Source organism: Schistocerca nitens, chromosome 1, assembly GCF_023898315.1.
Source record: "Schistocerca nitens isolate TAMUIC-IGC-003100 chromosome 1, iqSchNite1.1, whole genome shotgun sequence".
NCBI lineage: Eukaryota > Metazoa > Arthropoda > Insecta > Orthoptera > Acrididae > Schistocerca > Schistocerca nitens.
This window is the reverse complement of record NC_064614.1, coordinates 253,524,212-253,543,899: the sequence shown is the minus strand read 5'-3', so window position 1 is coordinate 253,543,899 and position 19,688 is coordinate 253,524,212. Positions and strand designations below refer to the sequence as shown.

The window sequence follows — 19,688 nt, the reverse complement described above, 5'->3', positions numbered from 1 at the left end:
CCATAATACGGCAGCTGCAACAAGGAGGAGAGAGCTGATCAAATACTTACTGTGGCTAAGTGCAGTTCACTTCAGGGCTAACTGGCTGGTCTTTTCCCCAAACAGAACCTGGAGGCAGCGAAGTAGGGAACTACATCATAAGATGGGTCTGTTCTCTGCCAGTTAGGTGTCAACTTATCATATAATGAGTCAGTTGTCAGCTGTTGTATGTAGTGGGCGTAATTCAGTCTGATTGGCACATTATATTAACAGCGGTCACTGTTTGATTTGTGACCACATGTGTGAACTGTACAGATGCAATAGCCAAGTTTGTGTATCACCAGTGCATTTTGCCCCCTTTCAGTTTGAAGTCATCTGACTTTTCACTCATTTTTATGTAACAAAAATGCACCTTATTTAATTGCCAGGCTTTACCTCAATTTTGAGAAAGGTTGTCTAGTGCAGTGGCTGTATTAATAAATGGTTTGACTGCCTGCGCATTTCTCCTGAGCTTCCATTTTATATGTTCCTGCATGGGCAGACATTGTTTATCTAGATTATTATATATTTCCTTTTAAAATTACTGTGTATTTCATTTTAAAATTTTAAGTAGGATTTTCTCCTTGCTCAATTGACAAGAAAAGTTGAACTCATCTAGTAGATTTTCATGAGGTGCTTGGTTCAAATGATGACAATGTGTAATGCTGCAACACTCTCTTCAATTAGCCAGTCTTCTGGTTCTGATTTAAATTATTGATGCATTTGTGAGCAAGTAATTATAGAATATTTAACATGTTTGGTTAAGGTTACGGTGTTGTGTTGGTATTCTTTTGTAAATTCCTTGCACAAATAGATTCAATTCTGACTCTTCTATTATCTTTCAGAAATTATCATGTCAAGTTTGATATGAATTATTCAATTATTTCAGTTATTTGTTACTATGGTTTTAATTTCAATTGATGTTAATAGTGAATAGTGGACGACAAACCAATCTCGACACTAAAATTAACATCCCTATCTCAACCAATGCACCATAAGACATACCAACATGAGACATATGTGCCAGTTACACAGAGAAGGGTTTTTTATCATTAGGTACTGAAAATGACATGGGTGCAGAACTTAAGAAGACTGGCCAGTTGAAGAGAGTGTTGCAGCACTACACATTGTCATCATTTGAACCAAGCACCTCATGGAAATCTACTATATGAGTTCAGCTTTTTCTGTTTATTTATGTGATGATATAGATTCTCTGTCAGTTTCCCTTGTTGAATACTTCCTATCCTAAGTCACACATAATATGTATTGTGTATCAGTTACATGTGTGAAGGCATTTTGTTGATGAAAACAAAACCTATATGAGTAGCCCATTTTGAGTGTCATGTCTCACATAGGTTGACTCTTACATAGAAGATAACAGCAACCAACCACTTCTTATGGTGCTATTTATTTATTTAAATAGTGCTGTTACCACTTTTGAACTAACAGGTTCATCTTCAGATGGCTAGTTCATGTAAAATGTATCTTAATGTGAACTAGCCATCTTATGTTGAACCTCTCACTTTGAAACTGGTAATGGCACCATTTAAATGAATAAATACCAATGTAAAAAGTGGCTGGTTGCTGTTATCTCTGTGTAAGAGTTAGCCTGTATTTTGCACACAGACACAGGCACAGAATGTCAGTTTTTGACAAAGTAGCATGACAGGTTTGTTTCCATGATTTCACCATAATGATCAGAATTCACATTCTTATTTTTGGAAAGGAAGTTAATGAACACAGTGATCTTTCAGTTTTGTAATAATGTTCAAATCCAATATACATGTCTGAGTCTAGTCTTTCACTGTGATACAAATGCACCAGTTTCTTGATGCTTTCTGATATAAGAAAGGTATCACATTTCATCACCTATGACAATGCTGTCCAAGAACTCAAAGCTATCATCACAACATCACTGGAGAGACAACATTCCTTAACTCTCATTCGCCACATACTTTTAAAACGTTTTGTGGCAATTTTTTGTAGCAAAGACGGAAATTCCTCCAGTATATAGCTGCCAAATTTTTAAACTAGAATATTGATTCTCCTCAAAGACTTGCTGCAACTTCAGAAGGTTCATTGATGAGAGATGGCTGGCCAATGTTGCTTCATTTTGCTTATCTTCATCTGCCTTATATACTTGGTAGATTTTATAATTAATTTTGTTCCAAAGTATCTTCTGCATAGTGAAACATTCAGATCTAGCGTAATAGGTGGCAGGGAAATAAATATAAACTGGCATTTTCAGCCACCTCAGTGGTGAGTGTGCAAGTGATGAGGATGTACTAAGAGTAGCATCCAAGATCTCTCATACCTATGTATTTATCTACTGCAATGTATGACATCATATGTTTTATTATTGTAATGTATTTATGGTACTTTTTAGGTACTCCTCACTCTGATAAATAGGTGAACACATATATTTAACTACTCCGATGTTGTGCTTTTTAATAAAAGATTTATAGGTCTTTATTGTCAATGAAGATTATGTTAATTAAGGTTTCTAACTTTTGCAGTTCACAGATGTAAAATCCCTCTTGTGGTGTACCCAGCAGCAGTCAAAACTCAGGATCAATACCAGTACAGCACATGGTGTAAATGAAATGAAGAGAACAGCCAGAAGACATCTTACAAGGATGAGGTTGTGCTGCATTTTATTGAGACACATGGAAATCCGTATGTTCAGGATATCATTTCCCTCGTTAAATAAGAAATTTGTGCAGCTATTATGAGAGACTGTAATATTGATTAATTTACAATCGATTACTAGCAAGCATATGAAAAAATAAATGCCGGCAATTGAATTGTGTTTATGGCTAGTGATATTTAATACAGTTCTTGAAAAAAATCATATTTGAAATGATGGTGTGAAAGAAAAAATCCCTTTATTTACATCTGTAAAATTAATTATTTAGTAAGATGCATATCCCACATTTTGGGTTTTATGTAACATTAAAACCTACACAGCTTACCTAGGTCCCACATCACTCTTCCTTCTGGCTCAGAGGAGAGATGATATGTTGAAATAAAAACCTGTTTAGTTTTAAGATTGCAGTTTCTTTTAGCAAAAACTGAATTCTGCAATGGAACTATAAAAAATCTCTTTTCAAGAAGTAGGGAGATCAGTAGCATTGGGTTTGAACAACTCTGAGAGCAGATGACAAGTGTGTGGGGTATTGCCAGTGTGAGGATGGTGGTGGTGGTGGTGGTTAGTGTTTAACGTCCCGTCGACAACGGGGTCATTAGAGACGGAGCGCAAGCTCGGGTTAGGGAAGGATTGGGAAGGAAATCGGCCGTGCCCTTTCAAAGGAACCATCCCGGCATTTGCCTGAAACGATTTAGGGAAATCACAGAAAACCTAAATCAGGATGGCTGGAGATGGGATTGAACCGTCGTCCTCCCGAATGCGAGTCCAGTGTGCTAACCAGTGTGAGGAGGGAAAAGGTTCATGCAGCAGCTTTTGGGATGGACCTAATGTTTTGAGTTGTTGGACGTCATGGTGGAGTTCTCAAATGGTATTATAATGGTAGGTTCATGGTGGAGATGTCAAAAAGTTGGCAGAAACCTGCTCAAATCTGCAGGGGTATCAAGCTTGTCAGCAGGGGGGATGTAATGTTATTCCAGTCTCTCAGTACTTCTCTACTCCCATCATTTGTCCTGCATGTCTTTGATACCTCACGGCTGCCACAACCTTCCCCTACCTCCTCCCCCACCCCCCTCCCACATGCACAAAAATAATCTCATGACACTATATAGTACCAACTGGACCAGCTTGTAGTGGCCATAGTGTCAGGTGGGGTGGGTAGAGGGAGATGGAGGCAGGAAGATGGAGTGGGGGTAGGTGACTAGCAGCTTAGGAGGAGGCAGCCAGTTTGCTGCCTAGGAATAAGGGAAGGAAGGGTGGCAGGTACACAGGCTACACATGTGATGCATGGCTGTCAAACCTGGTGGGTAGTGACACATGCTGAAGGTGATGTGGGTGCATGAATTGGGTTTGTGGGAGAGGGGGGGATGACAGGATGGAGGAAGAGGAAACTGTTGGTGTGGAGGGTGTGAGGGCAGTTGGCTATTGGAGATTGATGAGGCCTGGACAGTTGTGGAAGCACAGTATGTGTTGTAAGGATGACACCCATGTGTGTAGTTCAGAGAAACTAGCAGTGATAGGAAGGATCCAGATGGCCTGGGTTGCCTTCGAAACTGAGCATGTTGTGCAAAGCCCCATGTTGTGCCAGTGGGTGGTCAACTTTGTTGTTGGCAACAATTTTGTAGTGGCTATTCATGTTGGTGGGCATCTGATTAGTAGTCATACTGACATAAAAAAGGATGTGCATTGTTTGTAGCAGAGTTGGTGTATGACATAGCTGCTTTCACAGGTGGCCCAGCCTCTGATGGCTTAATGGGGTAGACCTGTAGCAGGACTAGAGAAGGAGGTGCTGGGTGGGTGGATTGGGCAGGTATTGCACCTTGATCCGCCACAAGGATCATATCCTTGTGGCAAGCTGTTGGGAGTGATACTGAAATAGGGATGGACGAGGATATTGAGTAGGTTGAGTGGGCAGTGGAACACCACTTTAGGAGGAGTCAGAAGGATTTTGGATAGGATGCCCCACATTTCAGAGCATGATGAGAAATATTCAAAGTTCTGATAAAGATACGTTTCAGTTGCTCCAGTCCAAGATGATACTGGGTGATGAGGGGGAGGGGGAACCACTCCCTTGTAACTGATGCTTGTGGTGGTGGGAGCAGGGCAGTTGTGGCATGGCATATGCCATAGCATGGGAAATCTGTTTGTGGACTAAGTTTGCGATGTATTGCCTGTCTGTAAAGGGCATTATACAATCTTCAGCATAATGGGCAGGAAAGTTCTAGACACTGCAAATATGTTGTCCATAGGTCACTAGGCTGTACAAGAGGGACATTTCGGTGTACACTCCTGGAAATGGAAAAAAGAACACATTGACACCGGTGTGTCAGACCCACCATACTTGCTCCGGACACTGCGAGAGGGCTGTACAAACAATGATCACACGCACGGCACAGCGGACACACCAGGCACCGCAGTGTTGGCCGTCGAATGGCGCTAGCTGCGCAGCATTTGTGCACCGCCGCCGTCAGTGTCAGCCAGTTTGCCGTGGCATACGGAGCTCCATCGCAGTCTTTAACACTGGTAGCATGCCGCGACAGTGTGGACGTGAACCGTATGTGCAGTTGACGGACTTTGAGCGAGGGCGTATAGTGGGCATGCGGGAGGCCGGGTGGACGTACCGCCGAATTGCTCAACACGTGGGGCGTGAGGTCTCCACAGTACATCGATGTTGTCGCCAGTGGTCGGCGGAAGGTGCACGTGCCCATCGACCTGGGACCGGACCGCAGCGACGCACGGATGCACGCCAAGACCGTAGGATCCTACGCAGTGCCGTAGGGGACCGCACCGCCACTTCCCAGCAAATTAGGGACACTGTTGCTCCTGGGGTATCGGCGAGGACCATTCGCAACCGTCTCCATGAAGCTGGGCTACGGTCCCGCACACCGTTAGGCCGTCTTCCGCTCACGCCCCAACATCGTGCAGCCCGCCTCCAGTGGTGTCGCGACAGGCGTGAATGGAGGGACGAATGGAGACGTATCGTCTTCAGCGATGAGAGTCGCTTCTGCCTTGGTGCCAATGATGGTCGTATGCCTGTTTGGCGCCGTGCAGGTGAGAGCCACAATCAGGACTGCATACGACCGAGGCACACAGGGCCAACACCCGGCATCATGGTGTGGGGAGCGATCTCCTACACTGGCCGTACACCACTGGTGATCGTCGAGGGGATACTGAATAGTGCACGGTACATCCAAACCGTCATCGAACCCATCGTTCTACCATTCCTAGACCGGCAAGGGAACTTGCTGTTCCAACAGGACAATGCACGTCTGCATGTATCCCGTGCCACCCAACGTGCTCTAGAAGGTGTAAGTCAACTACCCTGGCCAGCAAGATCTCCGGATCTGTCCCCCATTGAGCATGTTTGGGACTGGATGAAGCGTCGTCTCACGCGGTCTGCACGTCCAGCACGAACGCTGGTCCAACTGAGGCGCCAGGTGGAAATGGCATGGCAAGCCGTTCCACAGGACTACATCCAGCATCTCTACGATCGTCTCCATGGGAGAATAGCAGCCTGCATTGCTGCGAAAGGTGGATATACACTGTACTAGTGCCGACATTGTGCATGCTCTGTTGCCTGTGTCTATGTGCCTGTGGTTCTGTCAGTGTGATCATGTGATGTATCTGACCCCAGGAATGTGTCAATAAAGTTTCCCCTTCCTGGGACAATGAATTCACGGTGTTCTTATTTCAATTTCCAGGAGTGAATAAGGTTCGGCAGTTGTCAAAATGCAGGGACTGTTGACAGTTGGTGGGTTTAATGTGGACAGAGGTGTGGATGGAGCCATCAGAGAGGTGGAAGTCAAAGTCCTGGAAGGTAGTGTACGGGGAAGATGTGGACCAGGTGACGTAAATGAAAGAGAAGTTGATGAGATTGTGAAGGAATGTGGATAGGGTGTCTTGGCCCTGAGTTCAGGCCATAAAAACATCATCAATGAGTCTTAACCAGACAGAAGGTTGGGAGTTTTGGAAGGCCAGGAAGATTTCCTCAAGTCGGTCGGGGTGGCCGAGTGGTTCTAGGCGCTACAGTCTGGAACCGTGCGACCGCTACGGTCGCAGGTTCGAATCCTGCCTCGGGCATGGATGTGTGTGATGTCATTAGGTTAGTTAGGTTTAAGTAGTTCAAAGTTAAGTCCCATAGTGCTTAGAGCCATTTTGATTATTTCCTCTAAATGGCCCACCAACAGGTTGGCATAGGAGGGTGCCATATGGTTATTCCCCTACACTGTCCTTTCTTCTGCTGAAAGGTTTGTGTTCCATGTTTGGATTATCCTTGCCTCTCCCCATTCATAGTACTATCCAACTGTGACCCTCCACCCCCACCCCTTCCCACATAACCCAACTTAACTGGAATCCTGTTGTTCACAGTATTGGGCCTCGAAGTATTGATATATGTATATACTTCTTATATTCGACTGTTTCTTTCTTAACTACGCTGAACAATATTTCATTTTACGAGAGAAACGTAAAAAGGGAGGTTAGGGTTCAACACTCCATCGGAGACAAGGTAAACAAACACTGACCGTACACGGAAGGGGGGGGGGGCGGTAATAGACAGTAACCTTTTCAAAAAAACTGTACCGCCATTTCACTTAAATCAGTCAAGGAAACCACGGACAGCGTTAACCTGAGTAGTGGGAAGGGATTTCAGTCGCTCTCCTCAGAAGACGAATCCCATGCCTTAGCTATTGTGCTTCTTGTTCGGCCTGAAACAACTGCACTAGACTTGATTACGATATCATCAAATGTGAAAAAGATGGATCATAAAATAAAACTTGCTTCAAAAGTCAAGGGAAGGAAAACAGGACGCTTTGAAATATGTATCACAAAAATTAATTGCACCAGTACTGAAAGTATTATTTATATATGAGCAATCGGCCTCCATATCCGCCGTCCATAACATGGATAATGATATTGGGGCACAGCCTGGGCCTAACTGTGTCCAACTGTGGTCATAAAAGTACCCAGCCAGCTTAATACTGTTGACAGTGATTCGTTCGTCAGTTGGGAACCATAGTTTATACGCCCTAATCCCTCCGTCGATAGCTTCTATTCTCTTCTTGTCTAAACTATTTATCGACCATGTTTCACTTCCATACATGGTTACACTCCACACAACTCCTTTCAGAAAAGACTTCCTGACACATTAATCTATACACGATGTTAACAAATATCTCTTCTTCAGAAACGGTTTCCTTGGCGCTACCAGTCTACATTTTATATCCTCTCAACCTCGACCATCATCAGTTATTTTGCTCCCCACGTAGCAAAATGCATCTACTACTTTAAGAGTCGTAGCGCTCGCAAATTCTAGCGGCGTGCCAGATACAATTAGTGTCAGATAGTCTCATAGGGTAGAGGATAGCGCACGAGACTGCTCAGCCTTTGGCCCGGGTTCGATCCTCACTACCGTCCGTGTTAAATTTTCGGATCGCTCTCTTGATCAGTTTTAGGAAACCAAACGAAGAACACATTTGGCGAGATCGTCTTTGGCGGGCAGCTTGAATCTGCGCGCTAGGACCTGATTGGCTAACGTCAATGCTAATCAACTCGGAAGCGGCACAACGTAGCAAATTCTTTTCTTAACAGTTATTTTTCAGCACAACCTACCCTACAACACCCTTACAATATTTCCAGACTAGTTCTGACCACCCTGTATATGAAGGGGTTACTAAAATTTGTTAAAGTAACACAAAACTATAAGCAAGACATTCAATCATTCTAAGACAACCTATAAGATTTGGTGCATCTTCTCTTACAGAGGAAACGTATACAGATGTAAAGTGCTCCTTAAGAGTGAACCACAAAAGAACCAACGCTCAACGTATTCAGGACTGCAGCATGTGTCTCGAAGCTCTCTGCAGCTCAGACTGGTTGAAAGTTGCATGAAAGAAAGGAAGATACTCTACCTGCCGAAAGTAGTTTCTCAGTATATTAATTCTGAGGAACGCAAATTATTTTGCAGTGAGCTGCGCTCGTGTCAGTTGCGAACGTGGACAATGGGTGAATAGGCAGATACAAACCGAGCATAAATTTCGTAAAGTTTTGAAGTTTTTATGGAAGGAAATGTTATCACATGTAATGGATTATGATCGGGACGTGGACAGAAAAGGTCAAACAAGTGACAGAGCCATAATGTTGATTTTATTATTAACCGCCGCTGTCACAGTTTGTTCAATATGAGCACCTGGGACGTCGACGAGATCCTGTACAGCGCCACATTTGCATCTGGTGGCCAAAACTGGAACTTTTCTTTTTTTAAGCGTCGATATGGTCAACAGAGAGGTATACCAAGGTAAACGATACCAAAAGCCCGTCTGCCACTCACGACACAGCATGGAAGTGCAGGGCTTGCCGTGGTCTTCGGCGACAAAAGCAAATTCTGCGTGCACGGAAGTGATGCTTGTTTGCGTGTACGACATAGACCTACTCAACAATATTCTAAAAAAGGACGGACAAGCGTAGTGTAGGCAGTCTCCTTGGTAGGTCTGTTAAATTTTCTAAGTGTCCTGCCAATGAAACGCAGTCTTTGGTTAGCTTTTCCCACATTTTCTATGTGTTCCTTCCAATTTAAATTGTTCGTAATTCTAATACCTAGGTATTTAGTTGAATTTACGTTTTTAGATTAGACTGATTTTTCGTGTAACCGAAGTTTAACGCGTTCCTTTTAGTACTCATCTGGATGACCTCACACTTCTCGTTATTTAAGGTCAACTGCCACTTTTCGCACCATTTCTTTTAAATCGTTTTGCAGTTTGTTTTGATCTTCTGATGACTGTATTAGTCGATAAACGACAGCGTCATCTGTAAACAACCGAAGACGGCTGCTCAAATTGTCTCCCAAATCGTTCTTATAGATAAGGAACAGCAAAGGGCCTATAACACTACCTTGGGGAACGCCAGAAATCACTTCTGTTTTACTCGATGACTTTCCGTCAATTACGACGAACTGTGACCTCCCTGACAGGAAATCACAGATCGTCACATAACTGAGACGATATTCCATAAGCACGCAATTTCATTACGAGCCGCTTGTGTGGTACAGTGTCAAAAGCCTTCCGGAAATCCAGAAATACGGAATCGATCTGAAATCCCTTGTCAATAGCACTCAGCACTTCGTGTGAATAAAGAGCTAGTTGTGTTTCACAGGAACGATGTTTACTAAAGCCATGTTGACTGTGTGTCAATAGACCGTTTTCTTCGAGGTAATTCATTACGTTCGAACACAATATATGTTCTAAAATCCTGCTGCATATCGACGTTAACGATATGGGCCTGTAATTTAGTGGATTACTCCTACTACCTTTCTTGATCTTTCTGAAGGGGACGCTAACCAGCGCCCGGTATGTGCAGAATGTTGATAGAACCGTTCTTTTGCCGTTCCTGCAACAGGAAGGTGATGTGTTTTTCCAACAGGATAATTCTCACCCACAGACTGCCCGTGAAACTCAATAAGCTCTTAAAGTCGTCCAACAACTTTCCTGACCAGCACGATCTCAGGACTTGTCTCCAATAGAGCACGTGTGGGATATGATGGGACGAGATTTGACTCGTATGACTCGCCAGCCGAGAAAAGATCGATCAGGCGTGCCGTAACGTATCCCAGGACAGTATTCGCCATCTGTACGATATACTGGATGCCAGAGTCAGTGCTTGCATTGCTGCCCATGGAGGCTACGTCACATAATAACATGGGTGCTACAGCGCGGATCGGTACCTTGTACTTCGGAACCGTATGTGCTATTGATCTGTAAATGTACACATTTCATGTGGTCCATATGCACCGCTGCAACAATAAATCTTGAGTGAACTGGACAAACCTCTAAACGGGTGTACTTTTTTCTTCCGCCAGTGTATTTTCAGATTTCTATAATATTAAATAGGTAGGAAATAAATGTGGGAAACGGCCTATAATCCGGGATTACTAAATGAAAAATCGATATTAATCCTTGTCCCATGGACGAAGCCCCGAACGGAACAAGATCTAATCTTGCGAACAATGAGACCAAACTTGCAAAGCTAAAACTAGTGCAATACAGAATTAACCAATGTAACTCTAGCAAGCAGTACTCTGACCATAAATCTTGAATGCTGCTGCTCCGAAATGGCCTCGTCCATAATGCACAAGATACTGACGTCTGACTTTAACACGTAGAACAAGTTGGCTGCTGCCTTGACCAGCGGCAAGGACAAAGATCCAGCCTCAGAAAAACCGATAAAGGACGTGTGCTCTTCCGTGTTCACATGGGCAATGCGGACTCATATCCTAACGGCATCTGACTGCGCGGCAGGGCTCTGCTTGCAAAGTACATCGGGCAGATATGCTTCACCCTAGCACCTACCATACCGTAGCGGGGAACTGAAGCAAGTGTTCTCGAATCGAAGCCGCAGTTCGGGCGGATTAATGTGAAAACAGCCCTAATGATTTGGAAGGTATGACAGACAACAAAACGAAACGAAACAAGAAAATGAAGGAACGTGGCTTAAATAGCTTAACTCCCTAGTTTTCTGCATAAGGTCTACATCAAAAGACGGGAAATTACAGGCATCTATCCAGGAATGTATGGTTCGTTCCTGACAAGTAGGAGCAACAACGCGGCAAGTTATTGGTTCAAGACAGTTGCATGAAACGTATGTAGTAGCGTATAGTGGGATTATGTTTTCATTTACTTAGTTTTTCAGCCTCGGTTGTTGTGTAATATTTCCTTACAAATAGCCTGCGTCTATCTTTGGCGCTTAATTTTTCCTCTTTAATTTTTTTACACGGCAAAATTTTATCTACGTTCCTTTCCACAATTTTGTTGTATTTTTCCTTCAGCTAGCTTGGAATTTAATAATAACTTGAACTAGCCATTTCATTTTCGCATATCTTTCTAACAGGGATTCAAAGTCCTCATGTGTTACTTCATTGTGTATGCAACACTCTGTCAGATATATGGCATTATTTACTAAGTACAAACACAGCGTAGCCCTACCAATGGCGACTTCAGTATGGAAACGCTACACTGGCGCCAGTGAGCGATCTAGTTATTTTTAGTAAGTCTATGGCTTCTTTATTTAAGGAGTGATGTGAGTTCCTTAGAAGAACAAAACAGTGAATAGATCGTCTTTGAGCTATGCTAGTGACTTTCGTATCCCCTGGTGATAAATAACATGAAATACGTTCCTAAAACATGGCTTTCACATGGCTCAGTAGCATCAGCAAGCCTATGTGTCTTACTGTGAGACATTACTAGGAGAGAGTGTTGTACCTTGTGGATAGCGTACCTAGGTATACATGATATTTCGTGGCTAGTGTTTCAGTTTAGTGACCAATTTTATAATCACATAAAGGAATCCGTTTTAGAGACCGTCATAAGGAGTTAGCCGCATTTTATACTGTCTTTGTTGCTGTCAGACATGAGGTTGTGTTTTGTGCAGCTTTGTGAATATTTTGAGTTCTACACATTTAAGTGCTATGTAATATGTGAGGGCTATTTGGAAGGTATTCAGTGACAGAATGTTATGGTGAGTAAACTTCTGTAATGGAAGTGAAGTGAGTAAAATTCTATATATTTGTAACATGCTCGTATAAGATATGGACGGTTTAAGCCACTTTTACTTGGTTTAATCTTTGAAACTTTATTAAAAGTGTTAACGTCCTTTCCTTTGTTCAGAGTCTTTCATTTTACACTAACGACAAGGGAAACACTTCTGCTTTTCTCCTGTCCTTAAAAGGTGGGGTTTATTGCTTCCTGACAAAAGAAAACCATAATATTTTTAAAACGGATGCTAGTTTCTACTTTCGACTAGTGCTATCGACTTTAAAAATATGGGATACTTCTTTTATACTCTGTTGGAACAGTAGGGCCCAACGGTACCGACCGATCGAATGCCGTGTCGTCCGCAGCCGATAGACGCCACTCGATGCGAATATGGAGGACATGTGGTCAGCACACCGCTCTCCCGGTCGTTGTCAGTTTTCGTCACCAGAGCAGCTACTTTTCAGTCAAGCAGCTCCTTAACTGGCCTCACAAGGACTGAGTGTTTGCCAACAGCGCTCTGCAGACGCGGACGGTTACCCATCCAAGTGCTAGACAGGCCCGACAGCGCTTAACTTCGGTGATGTGACAACAACCGGTGTTATCGCTGCGGCAAGGCCGTTCTCACACTTTTTCTAAACATCCTGCATGATTCCCGGATAGCTGAGTGCCAAAATACAACTAAATGCTCTACTGAGAGAAATTCTCGCACGGATTAAAACAAGTATGTCCCACGGATATTGAAAACTTAAATTTTAAAATATCGAGCATGTAACTCAAATTTTGTATTCTAATTGAAGAGCATTAAAACATAAAGCTGTCGCGTAGAGTACAAATTTCTTTACATTGATTAAGGAAGTGTTATCTCAATTTAAATATTTTGCTTTTGTTGAGTTCCTTTTCAGTATTATAGCAGTACAACACATTCTACGGGGTAACATCAAAAGTAAAGCTGTTCATCTACTTGGAGAATGGTTTGAACACCACAGAGCTTCACTAGGCATGATTATAAACAAGCGTAATCGTATATTAAAGTGTGGAACCTCGCTGAATTAGTCTTTTAGAATTTGATAATTGTGGCAAAAATTACTTTAGTTCTATATGAAAAAGCGAAAATGGTACCGGTATCTCTGTAAGATGTCTATGAAAAGTGACTACAAGTCATTTATTGAGGAGTTACTTACAGTTCATATATCTTAAAGGGTCACGGAATGTTACAATCTCTTAAAATCACACGAAACAAACCTTGAGCAAGAAAAATTGTGGCTCCATAAATTTTAAAGTATTTATTACAATGAAAAATTCCTCAAAAGGAAAAACGGAACTTGGAACCACAAAAGAAGAAAAGTCGATCCAAAAAAAGATGATAAACTCAATGGAGTGTCTCCTGGCAATTGAAGATGTGCAAAGCCAATACTGGGATCAAATAAAAGAAAGTCTAATGAATAAAGCCGAACAATTAGCTCCCATGGTCAAAGCCAAAAAACTTGCCTGGTGAACAGCAGCATGTGACAGACCCCTTGACATAAAAAGAAAGGAATAGCAACAGCGGCAATCACAGAAAAATGAACTTAACAGAAAAAACTTCCTAAACATAAGAAAATTAGTAAGCAAAAACATCAAAGGAATAAAAAAGCCCAAGAAAACCAACTCCTTTTTCAGATCAATGAAGAGCTCATAAAAAAACACCCAAGCAACTTTTTTAAGACTAATAAACAAAAAATAACCAAATACAGCCCACCAACCCTACAGCTCCAAGACAAAAACTGAAGTATTGCCCACAGCAACAGTGATAATTCCAAGATATTAGCAGAATGTTTCAAAAACCTTCTCAACTGTTAAGAACTCATAGAAAAATTGACTTTAAGACCTCAACAATAACCAACCTTAACTCTAAACCACCTTCCACCAAGGAACTGCAGAGAGTCATTTCAAATCCCAGAAGCTATAAAGCCTCTGAAGAAATTTGGATTAATGAAAGAATTCAAGGTGAATGGAAGACAGCTATGATCCACCCCACACCATAAGGAAGGGTCTAAAACAGACCCCAACAACTACAGAGGGATCTGACTCCTAGACGTAACATACAACACATTCTCTAAAGTCTTACAAACAGGGCAAAACCCAACCAGACCATCGACATGGAGAATATCAAGTGGGTTTCTTGAAAGGAAGATCCTGCCCAGGTTAAATTCTAAACCTCAGAAACTTCATGCCCTATCAAAAATTTAGATCAAAATCATATGTTATCACTTTCATTGACTTTCAGAAAGCATACGCCGCAACAAACCGGGAATCCCTTATCTCTATACTAAACAAATTAAACTGAGACAACAAAACCACAAACCTTAATTAGAGAAACGCTTAAAAACGCGTACTACCAAGTCAGATTCATGCAGAATTCTCCAACCCTTTGGAAATAAAAAGTAGTGTACTGCTATTTAAATGCGTCTTGGAAAAAGTAGTCAGAGTGTGGAACACGATTATCCATAGCGGAATCCGTCTAGGAACAAAAAACAAAGCCATTAAAGTCAATTGCCTAGCCTTTAGATGTGATAAGGCCCTACTAGCTGAGACGTGGGAAGAAGACAAAGAACAGACCCTGGAACCACAAAAACAAGACCTGGGAAGAAGGCGAAGAACAGACCCTCGAACTACAAAAACAAGCTGAAAAAATAGGTCTCAAAATCCCCTTTGAGGAGACCAAGATAATCACAGACGTAGAAAAGCCACCAAAATATTTTAAATTGGGAGAACAAAAAATAGAGATCGTCAGAGATTTCACACTTCTTGGAAAGTGGATCAGTTGGAATGCTCTCGAGAAAAAGGCAACGGAAACTGGAAGAAATAAAGTTGAACTGACCTCCCAACTCACCAAAAACACATACAACAAATATATCCCTTGTGGAATGAAAAAATAAGACATTACAATACAGTAATCAAATAGAAAGCCGTGTACGCATCCGAAACATTGTCCATCACCAACCACGGCCCGGTTTAAAGGCGGGAGATCAAAGAAATTCTTGATCCCAGATTCCACAACAAACTAATTCGCATAAAAAACGAAACTCTTTACCAAATACTGAAAACCTCTCAGACACAATCAGGAAAAGAAGAATTGATTTTAAGGACACACCCCCAGAATTAACCCAAATGAATAACAAAAAATCATCGATGAAGAGTAATGAAATTTCAGGAGTACGTTTGTCTAGGTAACACATTTCAGTGATTTCCGTTGCAAGGCCACAGCTTAAAACTGCCAGAATGTTGAACGTAAGCATGCAGGCGTGCGCAAGTGTGTTGTGAAGATGGCGGATGACAGTTCGTGGGATGGAGTTCCATGCCTGGTGCACTTCGTCGGTCAATAAGGGATAGTTAACGCTGGTTGTGGATAGCGCTGGTGTTTTCGTCTAATGATGTCTCATATGTGCTCGAGTGGAGACAGATCTCGTTATTTAGCAGGCTAAGGCAACATGTCGATACTCTGTAGAGCATGTTGGGCCGAGAGCTGTTCTGTTGGAAAACGCCCCTGGAATGTCGTTTACGAATGGCAGCACAACATGTCAAATAACCAGATTGAAGTACAAATTTGCAGGTCGCGAAGCATAACCACGAGAGTGCTCCTGCTGTCGTACGAAATCGCATCCAGACCTTAACTTGTGGTGTAGATCCAGTGTGTCTACAACACAGACAGATTGGTTGCAGGCCTTCAACTGGCCTCCTTTCAACCAACACACAGCCATCACTGGTACCGAGGCAGAACCAGCTTTAATCAGCACAAAAGACCTCCACCCTGTTCTCCAATGAGCTCTCGCTTGACACCACTGAAGTGTCCGCCCTGGTAGCTGAGTGGTCAGCGCCATGAAATGTCATGCCAAGGAGCCCAGGTTCGATTCCCGGCTGGGTCGTAGATTTCCTCCGCTCAGGGACTGGGTGTTGTGTTGTCGTAATCATAATCACCTCATCCTCATCAACAGACAAGTCGCCGAAGTGGAGTCAGCTCAAAAGACTTGCACCACGCTAACGGTCTACCCGACGGGAAGCTCTAGCCACACGACATTTCATTTCACCACTCAAGTCACATTTGGCGGTGGTCTGGAGTCAGTGGAATACACGCTGGGGTGTGTCTGTCACGGAGCTGTCCCCGAAGTAAACGATTTATAACAATTCATTGTGTCAAGTGCTGCAAACTGCTGCACAAATTGCTGCTGCAGATGCAGTGCAATGCGCCAGTCATACGCCGTACACGATGGTCTTCCATCCGGAGCCAGGGCTTCTTGCAACCATACGTTCTCGTAACCACCGCTGTCAGCAATCATGTACAGTGGCTACATTCCTGCGAAGTCTTTCTGCAGTATCACAGAACGAGCATCCAGCTTCTCGTAGCGACACGACGTCGTTTAAACTCAGTGAGGTGTTGATAATGGCGTCATTGTTGTCTTAAAGGCTTTCTTGACTAACATCAACTCACCACGTCCAACCTTAAACGTAGCTAACGCTCATGACCGTTACATTAGATTAGATTAGATTAGATTTACTTTCATTCCAATTGATCCGTAGTGAGGAGGTCCTCCAGGATGTGGAACATGTCAGAAAAACAACAATACATGACAAATATTTACAATTAAAACAAATAAGCTAATGTACCATTCCACAGGTCCCAAGTGGAATGATCGTCATTTTTTAATGAACACTAAGAGTAATTTTACAAATACTAATGCACTGAATTTAAAATAAAAAAGTTTTTTATTTATTTATAAGGTAATACAACTACTGTAATACTTATTTACAATGAACACATTACTGCACTGAAATGGTGCAGAAGTTAGATTATACTAACACACACACACACACACAAATTTTCAATGAACACATTACTGCACTGAAATTGTGCAGAAGTTATGTTGTACTTATATACAAATCAGTTGGTTTTACTAAGAAATTCATCAATGGAGTAGAAGGAGTTGGCCACCAATAAATCCTTTAGGCTTCTCTTAAACTGAATTTCATTGGTTGTTAAGATTTTTATGGCTGCTGGCAAGTTATTGAAAATGTGTGTTCCTGAATAATGCACACCTTTTTGTGCAAGACTAAGTGACTTTAAATCCTTGTGAAGAGCATTCTTATTTCTAGTATTGATTCCATGAATTGAGCTGTTGGTTTGAAAAAGTGATATATTTTTAATGACAAATTTCATTAAGGAATAAATATATTGGGAAGCAGTAGTTAGTATCCCTAGTTCCCTAAACAGGCTTCTGCAGGATGTTCTTGAGTTCACACCACATATAACTCTCACTGCACGTTTTTGTGCCCGGAAAACTTTAGCTTGGCTTGATGAATTACCCCAAAAAATAATCCCATATGACATTATGGAATGAAAGTAAGCATAGTATGCCAGCTTTTTCATTTTTATATCCCCTATGTCTGACAAAATTCGCATTGCAAACAGAGATTTGTTAAGACGCTTCAGCAGTTCTGTGGTGTGCTCCTCCCAGTTGAATTTATTATCAAGCTGTAATCCCAAGAATTTAACACTGTCCACTTCTTCTATCTTCTTGTCATCGTATGTTAGACATATACTCTTGGGACACCCCTTACAAGTTCTGAACTGCATGTAGTGTGTTTTTTCAAAGTTTAGTGACAAAGAATTGGCTAGGAACCAGTGATTAATGTCCACAAATATTTTATTGGCTGATCTTTCTAAGACTACATTTGACTTGCTATTTATTGCAATGTTTGTATCATCGGCAAACAAAACAAATTTGGCATCTGGTAATGTTACTGATGAAAGGTCATTGATATACACAAGAAAAAGTAAGGGCCCCAAAATGGAACCTTGTGGGACCCCACATGTAATTAGTTCCCAGTTGGATGAGGCCTGATAGCTTGATACATGTCTCTTTCCTAATAACACCCTTTGTTTCCTGCCAGAGATATAAGATTTGAACCATTTTGCAGCATTTCCTGTTATACTATAATATTCTAGTTTACTTAAAAGGATATTGTGATTTACACAGTCAAATGCCTTTGACAGATCACAAAATATACCAGTTGCCTGCAATTTTTTGTCTAATGAATTAAGCACATTTTCACTGTAAGTGTAGATAGCCTTCTCAATATCACAACCTTTTAGAAATCCAAACTGTGACTTTGACAGTATGTTATTTGAGATAAGATGGTTATAAAGACGACTGTACATTACTTTTTCGAAAATTTTTGAGAATGCTGGCAACAGTGAAATTGGACGGAAATTTGATGCTATTTCTTTATCTCCCTTCTTAAACAGTGGCTTAACTTCAGCATATTTCAGGCATTCAGGAAATATTCCACTAATAAACGACTGGTTACACAGATAGCTTAATATGTTACTTAGCTCAGAATCACATTCTTTAATTAACTTTGTTGATATTTCATCATACCCACTAGATGTTTTTGATTTTAAAGATTTTATGATGGACATTATTTCTGTTGGGGTAGTGAGGGTCAAATTCATATTAAGGAAGTTACTTGAAATGTCTGGTCTAAGGTAATCCATAGCAGCATCTACCGAACCTGACAACCCCATCTTGTCAGTAACAGTTATAAAATGTTTGTTAAAAAGTTCTGCAACACTATACACATCTGTCACCAATGTATCATTTACTCTTAATGCTATTTGTTCCTCTTCATGCCTGGTTCTACCGGTCTCCTCCTGCACTATATCCCATATTGTCTTAATTTTGTTATCTGATATGACTATCTTTTCCTTGTAATATATTTGCTTTGACATCCGTATTACAGTCTTTAATATTTTGCAGTATTTCTTATAATGTGCTATAGCATCAACATTGGAAATGTTTCGGAGTGACAGATACAGTTTTCTTTTTGTTTTACAAGATACCCCTATTCCTCGAGTAATCCATGGCTTCTTTGTAGACTTTGCTCTAACCTTGGTAAGTTTTGGGGGAAAGCAGTGTTCGAATAAGGTAAGCACTTTATTAGCAAAAATGTTATATTTTTCATTCATGCCATGAACGCTGTAAACATCAGTCCAGTGAATGTCTCTGAGGAGTGTCCTAAAATAATCAATTTTTGGCTTACTGATTACCCTTTTGAGCTCAGATTTAACAGATTTTATACCCTGTTCAGTATTAACATTTAACAGAACGCGTATTTAAAGCAAACCGATTTTCATCCTCATAGTGGCGTTGCAAGCGCCATTCTTATGCGACTAATTAAACGTCATCTTTCAGGTGTAAAAACGCGCCTATCAACTTTCGTTTGCGTCGCACAACTCCTTCTTGCTTTGCGGTGTTTTCCGTCACTGTAGATTAACAAAATAAATTTTTGATTATTTCCACAACATAAAAACCAACTAAATTGGATTATGGAAACGGAGAAGGACTTACTAGAGTTCCAAATCACAGAAAATATGCTTACAGCTTATATATATACACATTAAAGGTATACATACATATACATATACATATACAAATTAAAGGTAGGTTTCAAGTCAAAAACAAAAC

General features: G+C 41.5%; 2 protein-coding genes across 2 annotated transcripts in view; both read left to right on the top strand.

Annotated features, from left to right (window-relative positions):
• The window catches only part of LOC126247365 (parathyroid hormone/parathyroid hormone-related peptide receptor-like), a 289,419-nt gene extending 286,643 nt beyond the window's left edge, over positions 1-2,776 (top strand). Inside the window, exon 12 of the mRNA XM_049948473.1 lies at positions 2,535-2,776. Within this exon, the coding sequence (XP_049804430.1) occupies positions 2,535-2,620 (86 nt within the window). The 3' untranslated portion in view covers positions 2,621-2,776. The remainder of the gene's footprint in view (positions 1-2,534) is intronic.
• The window catches only part of LOC126247391 (parathyroid hormone/parathyroid hormone-related peptide receptor-like), a 931,061-nt gene that overhangs the window by 462,122 nt on the left and 449,251 nt on the right, over positions 1-19,688 (top strand). The gene's annotated exons all lie outside the window — the stretch shown is intronic.